This window comes from Miniopterus schreibersii, assembly GCF_964146895.1.
Source record: "Miniopterus schreibersii genome assembly, chromosome: 4".
NCBI classification, from domain to species: Eukaryota; Metazoa; Chordata; class Mammalia; order Chiroptera; family Miniopteridae; genus Miniopterus; species Miniopterus schreibersii.
In genome coordinates, this window is record NC_138105.1 from 10,349,146 (window position 1) to 10,376,677 (window position 27,532).

At 50.5% G+C, this 27,532-nt stretch overlaps 1 protein-coding gene across 3 annotated transcripts in view; it reads left to right on the forward strand.

Moving 5' to 3' along the window:
• Window positions 1-27,061, forward strand: part of RASGEF1C (RasGEF domain family member 1C) — an 80,683-nt gene extending 53,622 nt beyond the window's left edge. For all 3 annotated transcript variants that reach the window (XM_081135576.1, XM_081135578.1, XM_081135577.1), the window contains 10 exons: window positions 1,258-1,458; window positions 2,495-2,569; window positions 7,643-7,732; window positions 9,026-9,128; window positions 9,593-9,672; window positions 9,753-9,848; window positions 13,417-13,512; window positions 15,296-15,419; window positions 22,305-22,377; window positions 22,902-27,061. In XM_081135576.1, the coding sequence (XP_080991702.1) occupies window positions 1,258-1,458; window positions 2,495-2,569; window positions 7,643-7,732; window positions 9,026-9,128; window positions 9,593-9,672; window positions 9,753-9,848; window positions 13,417-13,512; window positions 15,296-15,419; window positions 22,305-22,377; window positions 22,902-22,926 (963 nt within the window). In that variant the 3' untranslated portion in view covers window positions 22,927-27,061. The remainder of the gene's footprint in view (window positions 1-1,257; window positions 1,459-2,494; window positions 2,570-7,642; window positions 7,733-9,025; window positions 9,129-9,592; window positions 9,673-9,752; window positions 9,849-13,416; window positions 13,513-15,295; window positions 15,420-22,304; window positions 22,378-22,901) is intronic.
• The last annotated feature ends 471 nt before the right edge of the window (window positions 27,062-27,532 follow it).

Here is a 27,532-nt window from a genome sequence, read left to right on the forward strand (position 1 = left end):
ACTGAGGAGGCCACCGCGGCCACCAGGGAGATGACCGCAGCCTGGACCTCAGAGACTGTGGAAGAAAACAAACCATGGAAAGGGAAGGAAGCAAAATTGAGAGGGTCGGTGACAGCCTGGAGGAGCGTGAGGGCGGGGGCTCTGGGGACAGCCGCAGGCCTGTGTGCTGGCCGGTGCTCCATTCACCGAGACAGAGGCGGCCGCTCTGGGGGAAGACAGCATGACTTCCACATGCGCGCGTCGGTGAGGTGGTCCCTTGGCCACGTGGCTCTGGCGATCAGTGGCCCTCCTGAGCCCCATCAGAGACCTGAGGAGCTGTCCAGCACACGCGGCCCAGCAAGCCAGATGCCCCACCTGCAAAATGCCACTGGGTTTGTGTGTCAAAACAGCCGACTGAAACACACTTGATCTGAAGTTTCCTGGCAGCATCCACAACACACCACCGTCATCCTCCCAGGCCTCCAGGGCCGGCCTGCCCATGCGTACAGCCTGTCTGCCTGACACGTGGTGCCACCCAGAGACCAGGCCCTGGCACCCGGCACATTCCGTCAGCCCCTTGGCTCACGGCTGGTTGAGGGCCATTTGTTGACAAGCTAGGGGCTTTTTGTGGGTTACTTACCGCACCTTTGGGAATGTTTGAACATCTCGCTCAGTAAACCCAGCCAGTTCAATGGCCCCTTCCTTGAACATGAAGATCTCTGAGGGGGAAATTATCAGCTTCCCCTCGGGTGAGAGGGTGGATGCCCCTTGAGGGTGGGGCCATGGATTTTGTCCCTACATCCAGCCCAGGGTGGCCCAAAGAAGAATCTGTCCACCCAAGCTGCATGGCAAGGGACTCTTGGTCTAGTAATTGGTTGTCAAGTGCCCACTGTGTGCCCGGAGCCAGCCTGGCTCTGCAGACTAAGCTGAACAAAAGGCCAGCTGCCCAGGGCAGGGCCCATTCCACACCTCCCTCCTCCCTCCCTTCTTCTGCTCCCTGGCACTGCCCAGCCCAACTGTCCCACTGCCCGGACAGCTGGGGCAGCTCTGGACCCTCGTGATATCCCCTGATGTATGCTCTTCTCAGCTCCCACTGGGAACCCTGCAGTCTTCTCTCCTGCTGGCCTTGACTGGGCCCTGGACTGGGTCCTGCTTCAGGGCGGGGCAGGTGCTGGCACACCTAGTAACAGCCCATCCCTGTAGCCCAGGGCCTGCCTCAGACATCAGAGAGGTGGAGATGGGTGTGCTGGCCTGAGCACCCTCTCCCCACCCACCCAGGCCTACAGAAGGATGATGCACCAGCTCCTGCAGGCTCTGCACCAGAAGCTGGCGGCTCTGGGCCAGGGGCCCGAAAGCCTGCTGGGCGCCGACAAGCCCATCTCCTACAGGACCAAGCCACCAGCCTCCATCCACAGGGAGCTCCTCAGCGTCTGCAGTGACCCCTACACGCTGGCCCAGCAGCTAACCCACGTGGAGCTGGTGAGCAGGCTCATGCCACCCTCAGCCTAGACCCAGAGCCGGGAACAACTGAGAACCACCAGCCACCCTTCCACCCCTGTCTAGCCCCGGGCCTTGTCTGAGCCCATCAGAGCAGGGCCGGCCAGGCATCTCAGAGGCCCCTGGCTCTGGAGCAGTGTCTCAGCAACCCTGGGGTGAGAACAGAAGCCCTGGAGGTTCCAGCCCTGCCCACCTTTGACCACTGGCCAGTGTGAGAGTCCCGGCCGAGACAGAAGAACTGGGTTCAGATCCTGGCTCCGACACCACCTGCTGTGTGACCCTCCCACAACTAGTTGCCTTCTCCACCTGGGCCTCAGTTTCCCCATCCAGAACTCACACAGACACACTTCATCCACCATAGCTTTCTAGAGGAGCCCAGACAGGCCTCCCTGCTGTGAAGGGGATTCCTTGGTGCCTCCAGTGTGTTGTGATCCTGGTAGATGCAGAGGCCAAGGGGCCCTCCCCAGAGAGAGGAGAGGCTGGGGAGGGGGCTCTTTCCTGTTAACCGTCCACCGTTTATGGGCTCCTTGCTGTTTTCCAGGCACTATAAACTCTTACATGTACTGTCTCATCTCCCCTCACTCGGCCTGGTAGGTGCTCCTACTCCCTTTTCACAAATGAGGAAGTTCAGTGATTTGCCAGAAGTCACACGGCAGGAGGGACAGAGCCAGGATTCAGTTCTGACCCAGACTCTTAACCACCAGGCCTCCCGTGGAGGGAGCAGGTCACCCATTACCCATGTGGAGCCAGGGTTTCCCAGGCTTGGCATCCACAAGCCCTCCCTGGGAGGACATTGCCCTGGCCCCCCATGAAGGAGGCAGCCCCTGGGCGTGGGAAAGGAGGGCTGCGAGCTCTGTGACAACCCAGGACAGGGTTGCAGAGCCCCAGTGAGGACAGGTGCCTGAGACCCTCCTGGGGTGGGCTGGGAGGCGGGGTCCCCGAAGGAGCACAGCGCCAGGCCTCCAGCGGGCACCCCTCCTCCCCATAACCTTTCGGACTCCTCTCCTTCCCGGTGCAGGCGCGGCTGCGACACGTCGGGCCCGAGGAATTTGTCCAGGCTTTTGTGAACAAGGACCCCCTGGCCAGCGCAAAGGTAGAAGGCCCTTGGGCGGGCTGCCCCACAGTGACACACCGGCCCCTCTGGGGGACCCCCCGAGCATCAGCTGGGCCAGCTTCCTGTGGACCCAGGACAGGCGCCCCCGCTCACTCTCCATCCCACCCGGCCCCCCGCCCCTGTCGGGGACCCCGCGGGCCCTCTGGGTGCGCTTCGGCGGGCGCGGGTGCCCCCCAGCGGTCACTCGGAGAAGCGCGGGCTGGTGCGAGCTGCCCGGGGAAGGTCGGGCGCGCTCTTCCCGCTGCGGGTGGAGTAGCCCCCGGGCCAAGAGCTCAGGTCAAGGTCCACGCACCAGTTTCAGAGCCCACCCCCCCTTTCAGAGCCCAACCCTAGTGCTTATCCACGGGGTCAAATGCGAATCCAAACTAAAGCCGTGTGTCTTCTGCCCTGCACCTAATAAAAGAAGTGCAAGCTAAACACGCGATTGCATTTCACCTACCAGCTTAGCAAGGGGTAAGGCCTGGACCTGTGGAGGGAGAGGAACACCCACACATGCCGGCAAGGGGAAATCTGCTCAGCCACTGTGGAGGGTAGTATAGCAATAGCATCAACACTTGAAATGGAGACCCTGGACCCCAACTTCCACACCTAATAATTTATCCTACAGATATGCACACCCATGTACACGAAGACGTACGCATAAGGTTTGGCATAAACAGCTTTTATTATGTGCAAAGGCTGGAAGCAAACTGCCTTATCACCCATAGGGACTGGATTAAAAATTTTAATACATCCACTCATTCTTTGTATGTTATGCAACTATTGAAAATCATAAAAGCGACTGTAAGTGAGGAATAATCGCCAAGATGCATTGGCGAGAGAGTGAAGGAGAGTGAGCACCAGTGACAAGGAGTATGTGGCCATTTATAACAACACAAAGGGAGGGTGGGTGACATATAGCTGCTTGCACAGCAAGGTTGTGTAGACAATCTCCAAGAATACTGTTACTGCGGGGAGCCCAGCATGGGGCTGGGGCAGGAGGGAAGCAAACTTCGCCACTCTTAGCCGGATTTTTGTTCTTCTGTTTTGTTTTGTTTTCGGTTTGGGCCGTTTTCAAGCTTTTTTTTTTTTTTTATTGTGAAGTACATCAAGATTACACATGACATTTACTTACCCACTCTACTGTAGATGAACATTTGTGTAGTGTCTGGCCTCTTGCCATTATAGATATTGCTGCTTTGGGCATTCTTACACGTTCCTGGTGTACATGGGTGCAAGTTTTTCTAGGGCATCAGTTCTCAAATGTTTTGGTCTCAGGACACCTTTCCACTTTAAAAAATTATGGAAGAATCCAAAGAACTTTTGGTTACGTTGATTTTATCTACTGATATTTTTCATTAAAATGGCTATCATATTAGCCATTAAAATGATAACAATTTTAATATATTTATTTATTCAAAAACAACAATAATAATCCATGTTAACATATTAACATATTTTATGAAACATAACTATATTCTCCAAAATAAAAAATTATTACTTTTCCAAAATAAAAAGGAGTGACATTATTTTACAGTATTTTTACAAATCTTTTTAATGACTGATTTAGAAGACAGTTGAATTCTCTTATCTGCTTCTGCATTCAACCTCTTGACATACATTATTGGTGGAAAAATCTAACCTCCGAAAAATATGTAGTTGGAAAAGGGAGGAGTATTTTACAGCCATTTTAGATCATTGTGAACGTCCTTTGACGCTTAATTGCAACTCGGCAAGTGGTAGTTTTTAAAGATTGATTGCAGTGTGCAATGTGAAATAGACCAGTGGACTGTCTGAACTCTAGTACTTAAAATCCATGGGTCTGTCTTGCAACTTGAATAGCCCTTTTTTGCCCATGCATGATTTTGTAACACTATACATTGGTCATTTGGAAAATATGGTTTCACTGAATCAAGCAGATCTTCCAAATGTTGGCACATTTTGTTATGCCATATTTTAAAATAACATTCATTAATAACACTTATTGGTCTCATTAAAAAATTTTTTAAAAATCCTTATATACTGGGAAGCTGTGGAGCTCCCAGAGGTGGACGGACACGTTTTACAAGTTCCCAATTTTCTCTTGAAAACTTGAATTTTACCATTGGCAACAAATACTATCGATTGTTCTCTGAAGGGACAGGCTCATTCTGTCCATGTTCAAGGCAATCCCAGCCAAATACTGACGTCTGAATACCGTGTTGGGTCAGTCCCTCTTTCAAGGAAAAACTGCGTTTCCTGAGAAAAGAGGCCAGCTGCCAGGTCAGCCACACAGTGCCTTTGCTCAAGGCCACCGGCCACTTCCGTACACAGCAGGGGTGCCTGTGCCTGCGCCCATTTTGTCACAGAGACCTTGAAAAAGACTGATACTCAAGGTCAAAATTTAATAAAATTGAAAGAAGTTTTGCCTCCTGAAGGACATTCTTTAAAAAAAAAAAATACACTTTTATTGGTTTCAGAGAGAGGAAGGGAGAGGGAGAAAGACAGAAACATCAGTGATGAGAGAGAAACATCCATTGGCTGCCTCCTGCAGGCCGCCCACTGGGGATGCAGCCTGTGACCCGGGCAAGTGCCCTGACCGGGAATCGAACGGTGACCTCCCGGTTCATAGGTCCAGGCTCAACCACTGAGCCACGCCGGCCGCGCTTGAGGACATTCTTAAGTCCCACTCACTTTTCCCCTTTCACTGTGTGTGGTAGCGAACACGTGGCCACTGGACCGGTTTGAGCCCTGCCCGCCTCCGGGCTCAGGTGGCAGCGACTTCCCCGTCATTCTCTGACACATCGCCGCAGCTCAGCAGTGAAAAGGCAGTAACACTGTATAAATCCGAACAGTCCCGCCCTGTGGGCCCCACACACTCTGAGAGCTGTTGCATCTGTCCCCGGGTGGGCACGCGCTCAGCCTTCAGGTGACCCCGATGAGGCCGTTCGGTCACCTGCCAGCGGGCGGTATCCGTGCTCTGCGTCCTCACTGAGGCTTGAAAGTCACAGGCTTGTTCATCCCTGACTGTCACCCGGGTTTCCATTGGCGAGTTGTCTTTTTCTTAAGGATTTTTACAAAAACCCTTCTGTGTTAGGGAATTATCCTTTATCCTAACTGTAGATGCGCTGCCAATTTTCCTCTCCTAGCTGGTGGCTTTGCTTTCCATTCTCATTAGTATGTCTTAATTTAAACCCAGCAAAATCTACTAAACTTTTCCTCCACGGCTTCTTGGAGGGTTTCTTCAGATACAGTCCCAGGAGTGGAATTGCTGGGTCATAAGGCAGTTCCATTTCTAATATTTTGAGGAGCCTCCAGGCAGCTTCCCAGGCTGCACTCCCCCCTTCCCCCCCTCCCCCTCCCTCCCCCCCTCCCCCCCACCCCCACCCCATAGTGCCCGGGCTCCCCTTCCCCACACCCTGGCCAGGCCAGCGCTTGCTTGTAGATTTGCTGATGGAGCCATTGGGGCAGCGGTGAGGTGGTGCCTTGTGGTGGTTTAATTTGCATCTCCCTGCTCTTTGGGCATCTTTTCATACGTTTATTAGCCATCCATATGCCCTCTTCTTTACTCTGTCTTGTAATTTATATTTTTCCAGGAATTTGACCATTCCTCCTAAGTTTTCACATTTATAGACAAAGTTATTGACAGTTTTCTCTATTTATCTTTTTAATTTTTTTTTATATCCATGAACTTTACCTTTCTGATTTTTTCCCCTCCGTATTTTGAAGCTGTGTTGTTAGGTGCAAATGAGTTTAAACTTGTGACATATTCTTGACAACTTGAACCATTTACCATCATAAAATTACCCTTTAATCTCTTCTAATGCTTTTTTGCCTTGGAGTCTTTTTTTAACCTGAAAGCCTATTTTGTCTAATATTAATATAGCAATGTGATATTTATCATATGTATTTTTCTATTTTTTTACTTTTCTCCTTAGGTTTGGGGTATGTCTTTTGAAATTAGCATGTAGCTGGCTTCTTAATTACAGTGGTTATAATTACTGATGCACGTGGATTTGTTTTCACTGCCTGCTCTTGTACCCTCCAGCGGTCTTTCTTACATTTTCTGTTCCTCTCTCTTCTCCTTTCTTTACTTTGTTTGGGTAGATTCCCCCATTCCATCTTCCCCTCTATTTACTGAAAGTCACCCTGGCAATTTTAACATGTATATTTTAGATAACTTAAGTTTAATTTTTGAAATTGTGGTATATGTATACAGTTGAATGTTCTACAGCAATTGAAAAATTACATTTCCAAAGGATATTGTAGGGTACATGAAAAGTTCATGTGGAAAAATAGGGAAATATATATAGTTATATAGCAATAGAAAGATACCGTCAATTCTCATCCGTGGTAGTTATGTCCTATAAATTTGTCATGAACACTGAATTAGCAAACACCATTGCTCCTAAGGGAAATATAGGGTAGGTTCCTTGCAAGCCTCTCATCACAACATTTGCATCACCCAATCAACATATAGCCTTAGTTTATGTGTTTCTGTTTAAAGACACCTTATTTAATAAATATTGTTCATTCAATAACATTGAACTCATTGCCAACAGCACTTCGACTCATGTCTGAACAAAGCTCATCTCACGCATATTTTCCCTTCTCACACCTCAGTCTTCCTGTGCCTGGGGACACAAGATGGCCCTGCAGCACTGGGGAGGGGGCACATCAAGCAGTGAAATCACCATGACACTAAAGAGATGGCAGAAAGGCCACTTGTTTTCAGTATGGGAACTGAAGCAAAACAGCAAGGCATCCTCTAGCTTAACTTCAGCCACTCTGCACATATCCGTGAGTGACAGGGAAAGTGATGCATTATTTAGGGGTTACAAATAAATTTTTAGGGAGTAGATAGATTCACAAATACAGAATCTGTGAATAATGGGGACTGACAATCATATTGATACATATCATATTAAATTACATCTCTAAGTGTATAGAAAAAAGACTAGAAGATAAACATCAAATCATTGGTATTGGTGGATGGTTTTGGGGTTTCGATATTTTCCAAATTATCATGAACTGACTTCCTGTTCCAAAAATCATTGACAGAAAGCCTGAGTGTAATCCTTTCATCTTTCCTAGCCCTGTTTCAGTGATAAGGCCAAGAACCTGGAGGCCTACGTGAAATGGTTCAACAGATTGTGCTACCTCGTAGCGACTGAGATCTGCATGGTGCGTAGAAAACCAGGGGACCCAAGCGGGCATGTGGCCCAAGGCGGCCGGATTGGGAGGAGCCCACCTGGGAGGGAACCAGCCCGTCTGTCCCAAGCCCAGGGCCAGGCTGGGCACCCCTCCAGGAAACCAGGTGTCACCCGGCTCGCCTGCAGTGACATTTCCCCTCTGGGTAGAGCCACCAGCCTCTAACAGAGGGTGTCAGGGCCTGCCCGCTGAAGGAGGGGGAGGACTCTGCTTCCTCCATCTGGGCCTGCCTGGGCCGGGGCCTGCGGCGCATGTTGTTTGGCTCGCTCAGGATTTAGAGGTGGAATCGACCCGGCCTTTAAGAATTAGGACGTTGCACATTCAAAGTCCAGGTCTCTGGCTTCCCCTGGGAGGTAGGAAGAGCCAGCCAGTCTGAACGGAGAAACGGTCCCACCAGCCAGGCCTGCTGCCCTCTTCCCTTCCTTATGGCAGAGGGACCCTCCTCTGGTCCCACCCCCACCCTCAGGGGAAGCCCAGGGCCCCTTGTCCCGGGGCAAGATTGGAAACAGCACCTGTGCCAGGGTGGGCTCCAGAGTCAGATGCTGCAGCAGCCTGGGAGGCGAGGCGCTTATGGGGGTGAACACCTGTGACAGAGAAAGAGGAACAGGCCTGGTCAGAAGGACAAGTTAACCTGCGACGCCTCTGCTTGCTGGAGTTGCCTGTCCCCGGGCCCACCTCGCTCGGCTACCATCACAATCACCGTGCTGCTCTGTGAAGGACAGGGCAGAGCCAAAGGCTCTCTGAAGGGGTTTGGGTGGCACATCTCTGCAGACACCATACGCACTCTTGGTGGCAATAAGACCCTTGCTGCCCATCCAGGAGGCAGCGAGTTTTATCTATTTGGAAAGAGCACAGCGTAGGGTCTGAAGTTTCCCCGGCAGCTGACACTGGGCCTGAGTGGAGCCTGGACTGAGCCTGCCCAGGAGTCAGGGTCAGCACGGGGTCCTGTCTGGGGAGAGTCAGCTTGGTGTTGGGAGGGAAGGCGAAGGAGCATGCTTTCTGCTTCTGGAGGGGGTGCTGGAGCCAGGCCTGGGGGAAGAAGGGCCTTCCCTTGCTGGAAGTGGCTCCTGTGTCCCCACCTGAGCCTCCCTGGCAGGGGCTCTGCGCCAGACCTGCTCAGGAAGTGCTCGGGGACCCTGATCCCTCAGGCTGCAGACTGCCCCAATCTCACATCTCAGCCATTTGGAGGGACTGGCCGGGTGAGCAGGGTGTGGCCAAAGGAGGATGGGACCCGCCATTGCTGAGGTTCAGGTGCCCTGTCCCCAGCCGTCCAAGAAGAAGCGGAGGGCCCAGGTGATCGAGTTCTTCATCGATGTGGCCCGCGAGTGCTTCAACATTGGCAACTTCAACTCCCTCATGGCCATCATCTGTGAGTAGCAGCCCCCAACCTAGCCCCTGGGAGGTGGGCGTGGGCACCCAGGCATGCGGGGGTCAAGCCAGGGTGCTCCCCTGAGCAGAGAGTGAGTGCCAGCTGGGCCCACACTCCCCACCCCAGAGGTCCAGGAAGGGTGCCAATTTTGAGGCAAGCCCAGTCCCCTCAGTGTGCTTGGTGGGGGGTTGGCAGTATGTCTCCAGATCCAGGGAAAGCAGGGACCCAAAGCAGGCCTTGGTCACCGTGTGAGGCCAGTGTGCCAGGAACTGGGACAGGGGCTACCCCACTACAGTGTCTACCTGCTGCCCGACAGCCGAGGCTGCTGCAGACCTCAGCCCTGCTCAGGGTGCAGCCTCAGAAGCTGGGCCAGCTGGGGCCACACGGAGGCCTCCTGCCCGAGGGTGGTGAGTGGGACTGTGCAGCCCGGGGCAAGCCTCCCTAGTGTGGCCTCCCTCTTCCAGCTGGCATGAACATGAGCCCTGTGTCCAGGCTAAAGAAAACCTGGGCCAAAGTGAAGACAGCCAAGTTTTTTATCCTGGAGGTAAGCAAGGTTTGGGGGCAGCCAGGTGACACTGCCTTCCCCAGATACAGCTGCCCAGGTGCATCCCTGTCTCCTTCCAGCACCAGATGGATCCAACAGGGAATTTCTGCAACTACAGGACAGCCCTGCGAGGCGCCGCCCACCGCTCCCTGACCGCCCACAGCAGCCGGGAGAAGGTAGGTCAGAGGCTTGCCTGGTCCTCAGGGCTCCTCCCTGCTCTAGGCCACCTTGGCCCAGGTGGGCTGTAGCAGAGAACCTGGATGCTAACTCCAAGGTCACCTGGTCCAACCCCCTGCACTTCTACAGCATCTGTAATAGACAGGCATGTCTCCTTGCTTGCATGCCTCCAGTATGGGGAACTCACTACCTTCCCAAACAGATCAGCCTACCCCCAAGCAGCTCTGACTGGTAGAAAGAGCTTCTTTATGGGGCTGCAGTCAGGCCTGTGGGGTTGTCCTCTCTGGAGGGCCAGAGTGAGATTGCTCCCTCTTGTACCCGATAGTCCTTCAGAGCCCCCAGGCTCCCCTCCTTCTCTCCCTTTGAGTCAACAGCCCAGGCCTGCCCTGCCATATGCTGGTCTCCAGTCTACTCCCCACTTGAGTCCTCTTGATCTCTGAACAGCTCCATTTGTTGGCCTCCTTTCTGTTTCAGATCAAATTGTGGTGCCAAGTGCACAGTGTCTTACACCTCCGTATTCTAAACTCAATACCTTCATAGATATGGTCTCAAATCACATTGACGTTTCTGGCGACGACTGACCCAAGCTTCTTGCTCACTAAAATTGCCTTTTCACGGATCCTGTTCTCATACATTTGCATTTGGGGTGCCTTTGCTGACCCTGATCAATTTTGTTCCCCCAAATTCTCTTAGTAGCCCCTGATACAAGAAGCCTTGCACAGGCCATGGGATCACAATGATCCTATGGCTAAAGCCTGCCACCAGCCAGTGATTAGCATTGTTTTCTGTGCACAGGAAACACTGAGACCCACTGGGCCCGCAGCCTGGTTTTTTGTGGGAACAGGTGGCACCAGTTCCCTGCGTGGTTTGTGGGGGTCTCTTTCCAGCCTGAGGGACAACAGAACAAGCTGCTGTTCTTGAAATTTGCCATCACTCCAGAATTGTATTGGATGGATACCAGCAGTCAGATTTGGGGAGCAGGCTAAGATGTGCATGCTCCTAACCAGCTGGCCCTTCCTGTACAAGCTGTGGATACTTCATCAACTGGTCCCAGGCGAGCTGAGGAGGTGGGGGCAGTGTTCAGTGAGGTGAGACCTCAAACCCCAGGATAGGAGAGAGTGTCCCCCATGAGTCAAGAAGCTAGAAAACCGGGCAGCAAGAACAGGGACCTCCCTTCATTGAGTACCTACCACATGAGGGCCACTTGACCTCCATCCCCCATTTAACTCTGATAACTATTCTGTGGGGTGGATTTCAGCATTGCCATTTCCCAGATTAGAAGACTGGGTCTCAGAGAGGAAACCTCACACAGTGAGTAGGCCACAGAGCCAGGAATCAGACTTTAGCCTGTCTGGCTAGGAATCTTGTGGTCTTTGCGTACTACCAGGCTGCCTCTGACTCCCAGGGCAGTCACAGGGGTACTGGCTATGGCCCAGCACTTGGACTGTGGGTGGCACTGTATGGCATTGACTGCAGCCTTTGGTCTGAGGTGTCAGTCCCGACACTGGTGCTCTGCAATGTTTCTCTTTCATCTGTGCTGAAACAGGTGGCCATGGGACAGAGTGAACACACTGGGACTCCCTGTTCCTGCCCGCTGAGCCCCCTTCCAGCTCCAGGGTGCTGGGACACTGAGCGCTTAGGTCTGGTGTTGGAGGTGGCTGACTTACAGAGCTGCGTGTGTGGTTTCACTGCATTCTCCTCTAACTCCCAGAGAGATGTGGACCGTGGGCTAGGCCCACAGAAGCTGTGGGAGGCTGGAGGATGGATGGATGGATGGATGGATGGATGGATGGATGGATGGATGGACGGACGGATGGTGGCTCGGCACAGTGAAGAGCTCAGGCCCACACTGCTGCTCCCATGACAAGGGTGTAAGTGGTGGGCTCTTTGGAGACTAAACCCAGCCTAGGGGTAGCAAAGCCTTCTTCCCTCTGTAGTTGTTCCTGTGACTGTCTCTGGCTACGCTGAGATCAGAGATGAATGTGTCGGACACACCCTTGCTTTCCCCAAGCCCTGCCACCTGCCCAGCAAATGCTGTGGAATCGACATAAATCTAGAGCGGGCAGTTTCCCCGGGGCTGCACCAGTCCCAGCACTGCAAGTTCTGCATCCAAGGAAACTGCTTGGTCCCAGGCAAACCAAACAGTTTGTCTCCCTGTTAAATCTGCCTCTGGTCCTAGCCCTGGTAGTCACTAGCTGGTGAACTTGGGCCAGGAGCTGCCACTCCATGGGCCTCAGTTTCCCCATCTGCCCTGCCCAGCTGAGCCATCCATGCTTCTATTCTGTGCAGAGTGGTCAGCACCCAGGTCCTCACCTCAAAGCCCTTGTTGACTTGAATGGGGTGGAGGTGGGGGATGGGCCCAGCACTCCCTGAACCAGAAATGTCAGGGCCTGGGATCTGGTCCCAAGAGTGACGGGCTGGACTGGCAGCATGTGCCCAGCTTTGAAGCCCAAGGGCAGAGTTGGTGTGCTGGCATCCTGGGGCTGAGCACACAAGCTGGGTGGCTCAAAACAGAAATGGGTCCTCTCCAGCGCTGAGAGCCACAATCCAGGTGACAGGGCCACACTCCCTCCAGAGGCTCCAGGGAGGATCCCTCCTTGCCCCTTCCAGCTTCTGGTGGCCTCAGGAGTTCCTTGGCCAGTGGTCATACTGCTCCCACCTCCATCTCCATCTCACATGGCCATCTTTCCTGGGAGTGTCCAAATTCCCTTCTCTTTACAAGGACGTTGGTCACTGGATTAGACCCAGCATATCCAGTGGGACCTCATCTCAACTTGATTCCACCTTAAAAAACTGCCTCCAAACAAGCTCCCATTCACAGGCACCAGGGTTTAGGACGCCGACATATTTTTCGTGGGGGACACAGTTTAACCCACAACAGCAGGGTAGGGCCAGCTGGTTCTCCAGGGTGGTCTGAGCTGGGCAGGAGTCTCGGTTCTCCAGGGGTCGGCAGAGCGGGGAGGGAGAAGCGGGGCATGGACAGTGAAGCCTGGGCTCTGCGGGCTGACCTCCTCGGCCCGACCTTCAGGAACTGGCGCAGGCAAGCGCTCGGCCTTATCCTAGTACATACAGCAAGTTCAGGTCTTCAGCATCAAGAAGGACGTAAAATGGCAAATTGTTATATATTAAAAAGGAGGCCACAGAGTTTCACAGTAGGTGACTCCCGTTCCATATGGATTTCACATGTGCTCAGTGTGCACTGTTCCTCCCAGCAGGAGATGGGAGAAATGACCAAGGGGCACTGGGACTGTGTGTCTTTCACCCGCCAACCACAGGTGGAAATGCAGTGTATACAGTGGAGTTCAATCAGCACCAGGGCGTGATGGGGCCTGGGAGGAAACAGCCTGGCCCCAGGGAAAGGGCCCTGTGGCTCCTTTCTTTGAGGTCTCCACATTGCCCCATGGTGCACACTAAGTAGCCTAGACCCCATGCAGCCCCCAAGGCCAGGCTCAGGCCGGCCAGCCCTGCCCAGGAAGTCTCTTCCGCCCTCTGTATCCTAAGGATGCATCTGAGGTCCCCAGGCTGGTGGCTGCTGGCAAGGGCTGACCTATACCTTGTCCCTTCCAGATCGTCATTCCCTTCTTCAGCCTGCTCATCAAAGACATCTACTTCCTGAACGAGGGCTGTGCCAACCGCCTCCCCAATGGACACATCAACTTTGAGGTAGGGCCCAGGGCCCGGGGGTTAGACAAGGCATAGCAGCTCCAGGAGCAGGAGTGCTGGCCTGAACAGGGGCTCTGAGACTGAGGGCAGCCACTCACCACCAATGTCAGGGCCAGTGTATCGGGGACTCCGCACCCCACATCCTCCGCAGGAGACTGAGGCTCACACAGGCATTGATCCCACTCTGCGCAGGCCTCATGCCCAGCACAGGTGAAGTAAAATTCTTTTCAGCCCTTGAACAGCACCAAGCTGACAGCTGGCGAGGTGCTGTGCCAGGCGGCACAGGGGCGCAGTGCCCGGGAATCCCAGGAGGCCTCCCAAAGGAGGGACCCTGAGCAACATGAAGTAGTCAGATGAAGGGTGGAAAGGCACAAGGGAAAAAGACCTCTCCCTCAGCATTCACCCCTGTCAGCTCGTGTCCTCTCCTCCAGGAAACCCCCTTGATCTCCTAGGCAGAGAGAGACCCGTGCAAAACAGGCTGGGCATCCCTTGGTCACAGTACTCCAGTCCCTGAGCTCCTCAGAGCCAGGCAAGGCTGCTCCACTCTGTCTCTCCTACCCCCGCACGGGTCCACATGGCTCTAAGTAGCTGTGGGTGTGGGACTGTGACAGCTGGCAGTCACCAAATCAGACAGAACAAACCAAGCAGCAGGGATAACCCCCAATCCATAGGAAGGAGGGGGCTCTTCTCCTGCCTGAGGGCCTGCCCACCTTAGTGCTGGCCCCACTCAGCCTCCAAATCCAAGGGCAGTCAGCCCTGGGCTGGCCCCTTGCTCTGTCTGAGCCTCAGTCCCTCCGTCTGTAAAACCAGGCTTCGACCAGGTAGCACAGCGGGCCCAGGAAAATGTGCTGTGAGGCCCGAAAAGGCTCTGCAGGTGTCCTCTGATGACATGGCCACAGCAGGCACCTGGGCCGTCAGCCTCACGCAGACACCCCAAGTAGTCCTGGTTACCCCTGAGGGCCAGTGCAACTGGGGGATGTCCAGTCCAGCAGGCAGGGGCAGTTCAGGCCGGAGGTGTCATGGAAGAGGCTGAGCTTGAGAGAGGCTGCAGGTCCGGGGCCTCAGAGCTCCCTCTTCAGGCTTCCGGGACACACACCAGATACGGGAGCCCTGTCTTCCACCTTCTTGAATTAGTCTTCAGAACTGAGGCTGAGGGGCAAGAGGCAGGGCTGCAAGGTGCTTGCACGGCCCCGAGATTCAGATTCGGGGTGTGAAAGGTGGGGGCGGAGTCGGCCCAGGACTGACCAAAGGAGGCCAGGCATGGGGCTCCCACCCAGTCATGACTTGGTGCTGCTATTTATTTAAAACCCTTCTTTAAGCTAGCACATTTCTTTCAATTTAAATAAATGTATTTAAATTTTACTTTAAAAATTCTACTTCAATGAATTTACGTAAGTTTTACGTAAATATTTTTATTTAAATTTATTTGCATATTCTTTAAATAAACAAACTTGCCATAAGTAGGGACAACCACATAAATAAATAGAATGAAACTAAAGTAATGTTTACCTCTAGCTCGAGGCACTGCCTACTGAGGGCCATAGCCCAGGCCACCCTGTCCCCATGACATGGGGCTGGTGAGTGCAGGTGTCAGGTACAGCTGATCCCTCAGAGGGAATGAAGAGATGTGATGAGCACCCAGCTTTCCTGATGGGTGATGATGTCATTTATTGCTCGCTCAGAGGTAATGAGAGAAGCTTCCCAGGGCCGGCCCTGCTCCTACAGGTGACGTCCAGGCCTGGGAGTGGAATGCCACCATCTTGTGTCTCTGTGACCTTGGCAGAAATTTCTGGAGCTGGCCAAGCAGGTTGGAGAGTTCCTCACATGGAAACAAGTGGAGTGTCCCTTCGAGCAAGACCCCAGCATCACCCACTACCTGTACACTGCACCCATCTTCAGTGAGGACGGTAAGGCAGCTCCTGGCCTCACCGACTCCTGGGCCGTGGCGCTCTTGTGTGGCCTCTTACTCACACTGCCATTCAGAGCCCCTGCTTTGAATGCCCAGGTTTGCTGGCTATGGGAGGGAGCACAGAGGGCTGCCTCCCCCTGCCTGGTTGCCACCCCCAGAGCCTGAGGAACTGCAGGTTGGATCCCCAGGCCCAAGCTTCCCCTGGAGAGAGTTTGGAAGTTGTTGGGCATTGCAAATCTGTCTGACCCCACTTCCTCTTCAGAAAAGTAGGGGTGATGATAAGAACCTCCTCCCAGGGCTCATGTTAGAATCTTTCCACAGCTGGTGTGTGTACCTGTGTGTTTGTGCATGTGTGTGCACTACACTCCAGCATCAGATGAGATATCTTTTCTCCAGAGTACTGTAAATGTCTGTCCCCTCCACAAAATCAACATTCCTACCTGATCATTTGTCAGATACAACAGATTTGCTTGTGAATTTGCTAAATGAGGGAACTCCAGGAACCCCCTTCTCGAGGAAAAGAAAGTGCTTCAGCAAGTGGTCATCTTGGCCTGAGTTGATCTTCCCTGTGAGGCAGTGCTGCCCCATGGTTAGATGCTCCCTGGATCCAGGACCCTTGACTCATCCTGGGAGTCTCCCACTCAGCACAAAGGAGGACTGGCTTCTTGTCACAGCAAGCATTTTATAAAAGAACCGCACCATGAGCAGGAGAACATGTTCTGTCAAAAACAAAAAATCAGAAAGAAAGAATTTTTTAATGACTTTACTTTTTAATTGTTAGTACTTTCAACTTTGTCACTTTATTTTTTATATTTTTGAACTAGTAATTTTTGAGAGTCCCTTCATGCAACAAGAAGCTCAAGAGCCTGATGGGTAAACCAGCCTGGACTGCTCCCACCCCAGCAAGCTGTGTGACCCTGGTCAGGTTTCTCACCTTCACTGAGCCTCCTCTGTTGCATCTAGAAAGTAGGGTAATGAAAGAACCTACTTCCCAAGGCCACAGTGAGATTTACTTGATTTCGCACAGCAAAACCTATAGGACTACACTCAATTGACACTAGTTGTATTAGTTTCCCACTGGTGCTGAAACAAATCGCCACAAATGGTGACTCAAAACAATATAAATTGATCCTCTTACAGTTATGGAGGTCAGAAGTCCAAAATCAGTTCCACTGGGCTAAAATCAAAGTGTTGACAGAGATGGTTATTTCTGGAGGCTCTGAGTAGAGAATCGTTTCATGCCCTTCTACAATTTCTAGTGCAGCCTGTATTCCTGGGCTCATGGCAACCTTCAAAGCACATCACTCCAACCTCTGCTTCTACCATCACATCATCTCTCTCCTATGGTCAACTCTCCCTCTGCCTCCTTCTTATAAAGACACTTGTGATGGCATTTAGGGCCCACCTGGATAATCCAGGATTATTTTTCCATCTCTAGATTCTTAACTTAATCACATCAGCAAGATCCCTTTTTATGATAGAAGATAACATATTCACAAGTCCTGGGATTAGGATCTAGATATCTCTTGGAGCCACTATTCAACCTACAACACTGGTTATTATGGTGATTGTTGTCATTGGCCAATAGAAATTAGGCAATAAAATGTGCCAAAGGCACATTAGGAGAGGGACAGAGGGAGTCTAGGGTCAGGGAGGAGAGTGAGGGAGGGGCATTTCATTCACCCCTTCAGTCAACAGTATTTTTAGAGAGCCTGCTATGTGCCAGGTAGTGATTTAGCCATGAACATACAGATAAAACCCTGGCCCTTCTAAAGCACCCTTAGAGAGGAGCACTTTCCATTTGACCCTCTCTTTATTCTGTCCCTCCCCTAAACCAAAAAGTGGAGAAGAGCAAACAAAGGGACGTAAGGTGTATTGAGCTCCAACTAGGTCAGTCAAAGCCTCTGAGCAAAGTCCTGCCCTGCCTTCAGCTCCAGGCCTCCCTGGCAGGGCCTGCCTAGTAATCCAGTCTGCCTTGAGGCTCCCTAAAAAACTGAAAATATAGAAAGTCTCAGCAAAGAAACAGAAGATATAAGGAAGAGCCAAATGAAAATTTTAGAACTGAGAAATACAATAACTGAAATAAAAATCTGAGTGGATGGGCTCAACAGCAGAATGGAGAGTACAGAGGAAAGAATCAGTGAGCTAGAAGATAAAACAATAGAAATTATACACTCTGAACCACAGAGCCTCAGGGAGCTATGGGACTATAACAAAAGATCTAACACAAATTATCAAAGTCTGGGAATGAGGGGACAAGAGGGCACAGTGGAAAAGTACTTGAAGAAGTAATGGCTAGAAACATCCCAGATTTGGAAAAGACATAAACCTACAGATTCAAGAAGCTGAGTAAATACCAAAGAGGGTAAACCCAAACTTCTGGAAGCTTAAGAAAAAGAAAGAAATCTTAAAAGCACTGAGAGGCACATGGAACTTTACCTATAAGGGGAAAACAATCCAAATCACATCAGATTCCTCATCAGAAACCATGGTGGTCAGAGGCAATGGCACGTTTTTCAAGTGCTGAAAGAAAATAACTGTCAACCCAGAATTCTATATCCAGTGAAAATATCCTTCAGGAATTTACTATAGATAAATCAAAATGGAATCTTTAAAAACTGTTCAGATAACCCATAACCCACAGGAAGACAAAAAATAAAACAGAAACAAAACAGAGAGAGAACGAACAAAATAAATAAATAAAATAGCAGACTCAAGCTATAATACATCAATAATTATACTAAATGTAAATTGTCTAAATATAACAAGTAAAGGACAGAAATTGGCAGAGTAAATTAAAAAGCATGACCCACCCTGACTGGTGTAAATAAGTTGGTTGGAGTGTCATCCCATGCACCAGAAGGCTGTGGGTTGGATTCCCAATCAGGGAACATACCTAGACTGCAGGTCTGATCCAGGTGAGGGCACATACGGGAGGCAACCAATCAGTGTTTCTCTTTCACATTGATATATCTCCCCCTCTCTCTCTCTCTCTCTCTCCCCCACCCCCTTCTTCCTTCTCTAAAATAAAAACTAAAATAAACAATTTTAAAGCATAATCCAACTATATGCCGCCTACAAGCAGCTCAGTTCAAATATAATAATACAGACAGGTTAAAAACTTAAAATTGGGCCCAGCCAGTGTGGCTCAGTGGTTGAGCATCGACCTATAAATCAAGAGGTCACAGTTCAATTCCCAGTCAGGACACATGCCCAGGTTTCGGGCTGGATCCCCAGTAGGGGGCATGCAGGAGGCAGCTGATCAATGACTCTCTTTCATCATTAATATTTCTATCTCTCTCTCCCTCTCCCTTCTCTCTGAAATCAATAAAAACATATTTTTTAAAAATTAAGTTAAAAATGGGGCCCTGGCCAGGTGGCTCAGTTGGTTGTAGCATCATCCTGTACCAAAATGTTGCAAGTTTGATTCCTGGTCAGGGCAAATACCTAGGTTGCAGGTTCAATCCTCATCAAGGTGTGTATAGAGGGTAATCAATTGATGTTTTGCTCTCACATTGATGTTTTTCTCTCTCTCTCTGTAAAAATCAATTAAAAAGTATATCCTCGAGTGAAGATCAAGAAAAAAGAAAAGTTAAAATGGGGAAACATTAATCAAATGAAAGCAGGAATAACAATATTAATATCAAATAAAGTACACTTCAGAGGAAAGAAGATTTCCAGAGACAGAGAGGAACTTTATATAATAATAAGAGGGTCAATCTTCCAATAAGACAGCAATCCTAAATGTGTATCCAACAGAGCTGCAAAATTTATGAAGCAAAAACTGATAGAACTGAAGAATATATAAACAGATCCACAATTATACTTGGAGACTTCAATGCCCCTCTCTCAACAATTGATAGAACAACTAGACAGAAAATCAACAAAGATAGGAGAACTCACCAATGCCATCAAATAACATAATCAACATTTATAGAATACTCCATACAACTACACATTTACAGAGTACACACTTTTTTTCAATTGCCCACACGATATATACCAAAATAGACCATATCCTGTGTACATAAAACAAACTGCAAGAAATTAAAATAATTGAAATCATACAGGGTTTGTTCTCTGATCACTATGGAATCAAACTAGAAATCAATAATGTAAGATAACAGGAAAATTTCCAAATACTTAGAATCTAAACAACACACTGCTAAATAATCCATGCATTAAATAAGAGGTTTCTAGGGAAATAAAAAATAACTGAGGAAATCAAATTTGTAATTTCAAAACACCCAAAAATGAAAACACTAAGCCCACATGGTTACACTAGAGAATTCTATTAAACATTTAAAGAAGAATGAATACCAATTCTGCACAATCTCTTTAAAACAGTAGAAGAGGGAACTTCCCAATTCATTTTATGAAGCCAGTATTGCCCTGATACCAAAACAAGATAAAGACAGTATAAAAAATAATAATAAAAACCAATATCCCTCATGAATACAAATGAAAAAGTTTCTTAGCAGAATATTCACAAATAGAATTTGGCAATATATAAAAATAATTATAATCATGACCAAGTAGGTTTATTCCAGAGATGAAAGGCTGTTTAGTATTTGAAAAGAAAAAAGAAAATCAATCAATGCAATCTACTATATTAACAAGCTAAAAGAGAAAATCACTTTATTATATCAATCAATCAATGCAGAAAAAGCATTTCACAAATTTTAATATCCATGCCTGGGTAAAACTCTCAGAAAAATAAGAGTAGAAGGGAATTGATCAACTTGATAAATTGCATCTACAAAACCCCTTCGGCTAACATTATATATAATTGTGAAGGACTGAATGCTTTTCACTAAGATCTGTAACAGGCAAGGATATCTATCCTCACCACTATTATTCAGCATAGTAATGGAAAACCTAGTCTGTGCGATAAGGCAAGAAATGGAAATACAGACAACAGTATGGTGATTAGCAAAGGGAAGGGGGAGGGGGAGGTAGAAGAGGGTATGGGGGGATAAATGGTGATGGAAGGAGACTTGACTTGGCGTGGTGAGCACACAATACGATATACAGACGACATATTATAGAATTGTACACGTGAAACATATAGTTTTATTAACCAATGTCACCCTCAATAAATTCAATAAAAAATCATTTTAGAAAGAAATACAGCTCAGAAAGGAAGAACTAACACTGTCCCTATTTGCAGATATAAAGAATTCCAAGGCATATACAAAAACTCCTAGAATTAAGTGAGTTCAGCAAAAGTTGCAGAATACAAGATAAAACTGCAAAAATCTACTCTTTCCTATGTGCTGACAATGAGTATGAAGACACCAACGTTAAAAATACAATACCATGTATAACTGCTCCAAAAACTGAAATAGGTGTAAATCTACCAAACATGTACAAGATTTGTATTCTACAAACTACACAGTGCTGATGAGAGAAATCAGAGGTGATCTAAAAATGGAGAAACATGGGGTTCATGAACTGAAAGACTCAGCACAGCAAAGATACTAATTCTCCTCCTCAAATTTAAGTACAGGTTTAATGCATTCCTACCAAAATCTCTGCAAGACGTTTTCTAGTTATAGACAAATTTATTCTAAAATTTATATGGACTAACAAAGGAACTAGAATAGGTGAAATAATGGGGGGGGGCAATAAAATGGAAGGAATCACTCTACCCAATATTAAGGCCAATATTATATGGCTCAGTAACAGAGACAGTGTGGTAGACACATAGGTCAATGGGACAGAAAAGGGAACCCAGAAATAGACCCACACAAATGTGTCATGATTTTTACAGAGGTGCAAACATGATTCAGCGCAGGAAAGACAGCCTTTTCGACAAATGGTCCTGGGGCATTTGGACATCCATAGGCCCAAAAATGAACCTTGACCTAAGTCTCACACTTTATACAAAAATTAACTCAAGCCCAGCCAGGCGTGGCTCAGCAGTTGAGCGTCCACCTAGGATCCAGGCGATCGGGGTTCGATTCCTGGTCAGGGCACATGCCCGGGTTGTGGGCTTGATCCCCAGTCGGGGGTGTGCAGGAGGCAGCCGATCAGTGACTCTCTCATCATTGATGTTTCTATCTCTCTCCCTCTCCTTTCCTCTCTGAAATCAATAAAAGATATTAAAAAAAAAAAAAATTAACTCAAAAGAATCACAGACTCGAATGTAAAACCATGAACAAAGCAGAGGAAATCTTTCAAATGTAGAACTAAACAAAGAGTTTCTTGTAAAACTAAATACACAACTAAATATGACTCAGAAGTTCACTCTCAGGCATTTATTCCGGAGAAATGAATTCTCACGTTGACACAAAACCCACACACCAGTGCTCACAGGTTTCGTTACAGCCCAACCCCAGAAACAACCCGGATGCCCTTCGGCGGGTGAATGGTAAACAGGGGTTAGTACATCCACACCGGGTACTACTCGGCAGCAAGGAGGAAAGCATCGATACACTACATTATGACAAACCCTGAGACTCCTGCTGAGTGAAAGAGCCAGTCCCAAAGGTTACATGCTGACTCTGTTTATATCACATCCTTGAAATGACAAAACTTAGACACGAAGAACAGATTAATGGTTGCCTGTGGTTCAGGAAGAGATGGAAATGGGAGGAAAGTGGGTGCAGCTATAGAAGGAGCCTGAGGGGTCCTTGTGGTGGTGCATGTTCAGCATCTTGACTGTCCTGTCCTATCCTGTAGTTTTGCAAGTGATTGCCATTTGGAGAAACTTGGTAAAGGCTACACAGGTCTCTCTGTATTATATCTTACAACTGCATGTGAATCTACAATGATCTCCCAACCACAAGTTTAATTTTAGAAAAGTAGGTCAGACTCTTGGCATAGAACAGGTTATTATCATCAACCATAATTGCGTAATTTCACTTCATTTTCTGACTAGGTCTTTATTTGGCTTCTTATGAAAGTGAGAGCCCAGAGAACCACACAGAAAAAGAGAGATGGAAATCTCTGAGGTGAGTCTGTGTGCCAAGATGAGGTGAGATGGGGTGCGGAGGGCTGGAAGTCTCTAAGGCGAGTCTATGCCAACACAGGGTGCAGGTGAGGAGAGGGAGGGGGTGGGGCCAGGACAAGGCTGAGGGGCTTCATCAGTACCCAGCTCATTAGCCTCCTGGGAGCCCCCCAGCCCATGAAGAGAGGGCAGGGCAGGCCAGAATCTTGGGGTGGGGGTAGAACTCAAAGGCTGGATAGAAGCAGAGGCTGGGACCACAACCCCCCACGCTGGTGGCTGCCCCTGTGGGCAATGAAGATGCATGTCCCCAGCCTTGGAAGCCCCGGTCCACATTCTCATGCAGGAGCGAGACACGCACCGCCTCCTGCTTGTTCAGCCCATTAGCACAGCCCCGCAGGACGGAGGCCACCCAGCGGGGGCCTGACCAAGGACACTGCGCGATGCCCTTCGCAGTGGGAGGCCACCCGTTGAGTAGGTAACACGCTGAAGGGAAATATAACCAAGGGCCGGGCATGTTTAAATCTACAGGTCTTCTATTTTGGGGAAGACGTGAGGACCGGGGAGCCGGAGGAGGAAGAGGCGGCGGCGGAGGAGAGGAAGCCCGCAGACGCCCTCTGCAGCCCCGCCTAGGCCGGCCAGCGGTCAGGGGCCTGGGGGCCTCGCTGCTTTGCACACGGTGGCCCTGTGGTCTGGTGCCCGCCACAGTGACCACAGGCTCAGGAGACTTTACTCCTCCTTTTGTGGAGCCTCAGCCCTGGCAGAGCCCAGGACCTCCAGACATATGGGTGGCACGTGCCTCAGGGGCACTGCCTTCAGGACAGTGGTGGTCACAACCCATTCTCACTAAGTGTCTCAAGCCATGAAGGCTGACACACAGTCTGCCACCAGGTGGCCTGGGAGCCTTCACATCCCCAGCAGGCATTACAGTGCCATGAGAGGGCCAGACCCCACCAGTGGGCCCTGCCATTCTACAGATGGCCCCTACCCTGCCCCTTGAGGTGGGCTGGTTTCTGCAGCCCCGTGCACCCCCTTCTGGATCTTTCTAGGATTAGGGGACAGCTTTCTAATGATAGTTGGGATGCTGGTCAGCAGGACAAAACTGAGTCACAGAGTTGACAATGGGGACAGTACACTGTAAACTATAGAGTTGGTATAAACACATTTGTACTCCGTGCATATCCATGTCCACATCGCATCTCTCAGCCTGGGCTTCTGCCAGGATGCAGGCCTGGGAACGGTGCGGCCTTGGGTCAGGAGGGGACATGGTAGCCATTTCCACTCCATAGACCACAGGTCAAGCTGACAGGGCCTGGTTTGTAGTAAGTGCTTGGTAAACCTCCAATGAACAGATCCTGACAGCCCTGGGAACAGCCAGATGCCTCTCTTGTTGGGGGTGTGGGGAGAAGGGGGACTATGAAGCAGGGACGGACCTTCAGCCCCCATGAGACTCCTCCTGGGGGGCCCCACTCAACCCCCTGCACACTCAGCCAAGGTTCCGTGCAGGGAAGCAGATAGGCTGTGGAGCTGCTAAGCCCTCACCTGGCATGGGACCAGGACCCCCAGCCAGCCTGTCGGGGAGCGTGATGTGCACCCCATTCCTGGTCAGGACCTGCTGGGCAGAGGGGCGTGTGTTGAGGGTGTATTGACACATCCGGCTGGCTCTCAGCCACGCCAGGCCATGCCAGCTCTCCAGGCAGCACAGTGAGCCCAGGACCCCCACAAGACTCCAGAAGGGCCGGAAGCCTGGCAGAGGTGGGGAATGTTGCATGTAAGGGCTGAGCAAGACCTGCCCTGTGCCCCAACCAGCCCACCCTTTCCACCTGAGACCCCAGAGAACTTGAGTCATGCAGGGAACAGGTGGGAGAGCAGGGACTGGACTTCAGCTGAGCCCAGGCTCTCGCCCTCCCTCACACTACATCCAGTTCCTGAGAGGGACCTGGGAAGGGCCCTTGGGTCAAACCCAAAGAGTCCTGGGCATCCCTGGAGCACCTCCTCTTCCTCTCATCCCCACCCAACATGCTCTCTTGGTGCCTGGCCTTCCCTGGGGCAACATTCAACAGAACCCCTGCAGACCTCAGCTGGGACTCTCTGCCTCCTGGTCACACTGAGCACTGCCTTCAGGAGCAGGGAGCAAGTGGCACGGAAGGAGTGTGTGGCCTTGGAGACACATGATGGTATCTCTAGGGATGATGTCCTTGGAGCTCTGGGAGGCCTGCCCAAGGCCCAGTTCCCACCAGAGGAGGCTGTCTCCTATCCCAGCCACAGGGAGACAGGACATTCTGAAGAAGGTTCCCAGCCCAGACCAAGCGCCAAAGCGTTGCAGGTCACCTGGCTCCATCTTCTTATCCCTGAGTAACTCATTGCAGGGGCCAGAGATGAAACCCCGGAGTGCCAAGCCTCAGGGATGGAAGGTGCGGCCGAGAGGCCTGGGGGCAGCTGGCCACAGTGCCCTCCACTGCCTCACACAATTCCTCACCCAGGCCCAGGATCCCCGCTCTCTCTCCAAGGCCAGCCCCCAGGTGTCTCCCACAGCCACGCACCCTGCAGCCTCTGCCCAGCTGTCATCTCTACCTTCTGCGGGAGATTGCAGCAGCCTCCTCCCAGCTGCGAGAAGCTCGAGGAAAGGATGCTGGAGACAGAGGTGCAGGGCCCACAGCTAAACTCCAGAGAGGCCAGTCAAGCTTGTCAGTGCTAACAGAGGGTGTGGCCGGCACTGCTGCCCTCAGGCCTGCAGCCCCAATGCAAAGAAACACTGTTTCCTGTTTCCTGCTTCTGTGGCCTTGCACATGCTGTTCCCACTGCCTGGCATGTTGTTCCCCACTTTGTTGATCTAGTCAGAGCTCCTCCCTCTGGGGAAGGATTCCTGACATGCAGCCCCTCCTCCACACCTGCCCTTTCCAGCCTGTCAGCCCCTCCGTAGCCCAGCACAGAACGGGTGTCAGGGGAGGATGGTGAGGTGAGGCCTGGGCTCACCCCCAGTTGGGGGAGGGTGCAGGACAGGAGCGAAAAAGGCAGCCTACAACCAGCCCTGCAGAGGATGTGGGGCCTAGGGGACTCAGGCTGAGTGCATTTGTGTCTCAGGTTTATGAAGGAGCCCCTGAGCCTGCTCTCCACCTCTGAGCAGCCACTAGGTGCCAGACCCCAGTGCAGCCAGGAGGAGGACCCACCCAGCAGCCCCCCAGGTGGGCATTACTGTGCCCTTTCCCTGGGTGCAGCCTCAGAGCCCAGAGAGGGATGGCGTCCTGCTCACAGCCACACAGATGGTTCCTTAGCCTCATCTGGGACTTGTGGCCCTTCCCTGCAAAGACCCCTTTGTCCTTCTGCCATTCTGGTCCCATTGCCCACAGGGCCTCCAAGGGGCCGAGCCTACGCCTTTGAGGTAGGTGTCAGCAACACAGGTGATGCCAACATTGACACCCCTGAGGTCCTGCTCAGTGCCAGGTGACACAACCCCAACAAGCATCCCTGGGTTTGAAGCTGCCAGCTCAGCCACGCAGCGGGTGCTTGGGCCTCGGGGCTCCAGGACAGTCAGCAGCCCCACTGTGCCCAGGAAGCCAGGAAAGGGCTGTGGCTATGGTCTCTCCTCTGTTGCTTTGCACTTTTTTTCTGAGCCCTCCAGGAAAGGAACAGTGGGAGTAGGGGACAGGAAGATCTCCCTGACTGGGGTTTGCCATATTTGGCTGGGATTCAGAATTGATTCGTTCTCATATGGATGATCTGGGGGGTCCTCTGTTGCCCCTGCCCCACATTGCGACATCCTTGGAGAACCCCCACCATCCCACCATTTCCCCTGCCCTGCAGTTTCCTGGGAGGGCATGTTGTTGTGACTGGTGACTTATCCCAGGAACCCAGCCATACCCATGTCTCTTTGAAAGCCTGGCCATTCTGCTCAGCAGCCATCCAGGGCAGGACCCCAGATAACCCCAGAGCAATTCTCAAAGATGCGGGCAAAGTTGTTCCGGGGACACCACAGAGGCTTTCCCTAACAACTCAGGGATAGATAGCACCAGTGTGGCCCTTGTCCCCCAGGTTTCTCAGGCAGGCATCAGGCCGCAGGTCATTGTGCCCCACCAGGTTGCAGGCCTCATATGAGGTTCTTGAGGGAGGGGCACCCCACCCACAGCACCCAACCAATGCCCTCCCCAGTCTCTAACTCTCCACTGATATGCCCATCAATCGTCAAGGCGCAGAAGTCACATAACTCAGTCAAGAGCCACAGCCAGGGTATGACTCCACTGGAAGCTGCATTTCACCCCTAAACTCAAATACTCCATCATGAGATGAGTGCCAAGCCCCAGCCCAACAAACCCTATGAAATAGGTGCTGTCACCATCTCCCCAAAGATAGGAAACTGGTTCAGTCAATCACTGCACAGCCTACCATAGACACTGTGTGGCTGTAATGAGGCACCCTTTGTCCTGATGTGAACTGGTACCCATGATACGATGTAGATATAAAACAGCAGGTACAGTATGTGAGCATTTGTGTAAAAAGGAACAGGAAAGAATACACATTTACATTTACTTGTATTACATTAAAAATCTCTTTAAAACTTTTAAAATATTGAAAAATACACAAAAGCCTAGTAAGAATAGTTAACTTTTGAGAAATGTGGAAAGACTTCCTGCTTTTAAACCATGCAATGTATTACTTATTCTAATTAATTAACTAATTAAATTTTGACACACACAGAGCATGTATCTCAGAAACTGAGGGGAGAGAAAATCACTACCAACTTGTAGCTGTGGGAGATTTCTCTGACATGGGATTACTAGACAGGATTTGTATATTCTGAATTTCACCAAATATTGCTTTCTAGAATAATGGTACCAGTTTATGCTCCCACCATCAGGGTTCAAGGATCCCCCAAATCCTTGCCAACACTTAGTATCAGTAGGATATGCTCCTGCTGCGAGATATGTGCACCAACCAAAATGAGGAAATAAATCAAGGAAGATTATGAAAGTCAGAAATCATAGCATCCAGCCCAGGAGAGAGCAAGACAAGTCCTGGGAGAGAGGTAGACAGTGCTAAGAGAGCACCAGGGCAGACTGGAGTTAGTAGGAGGCAGGGGCCCCAGGAAAAGCCTACACAGAGAAGGCTGGCAGGCATGGCCATCCTGGCCATTAGTCCAGAGCGCCTCTGAGGGGTGGAACAAA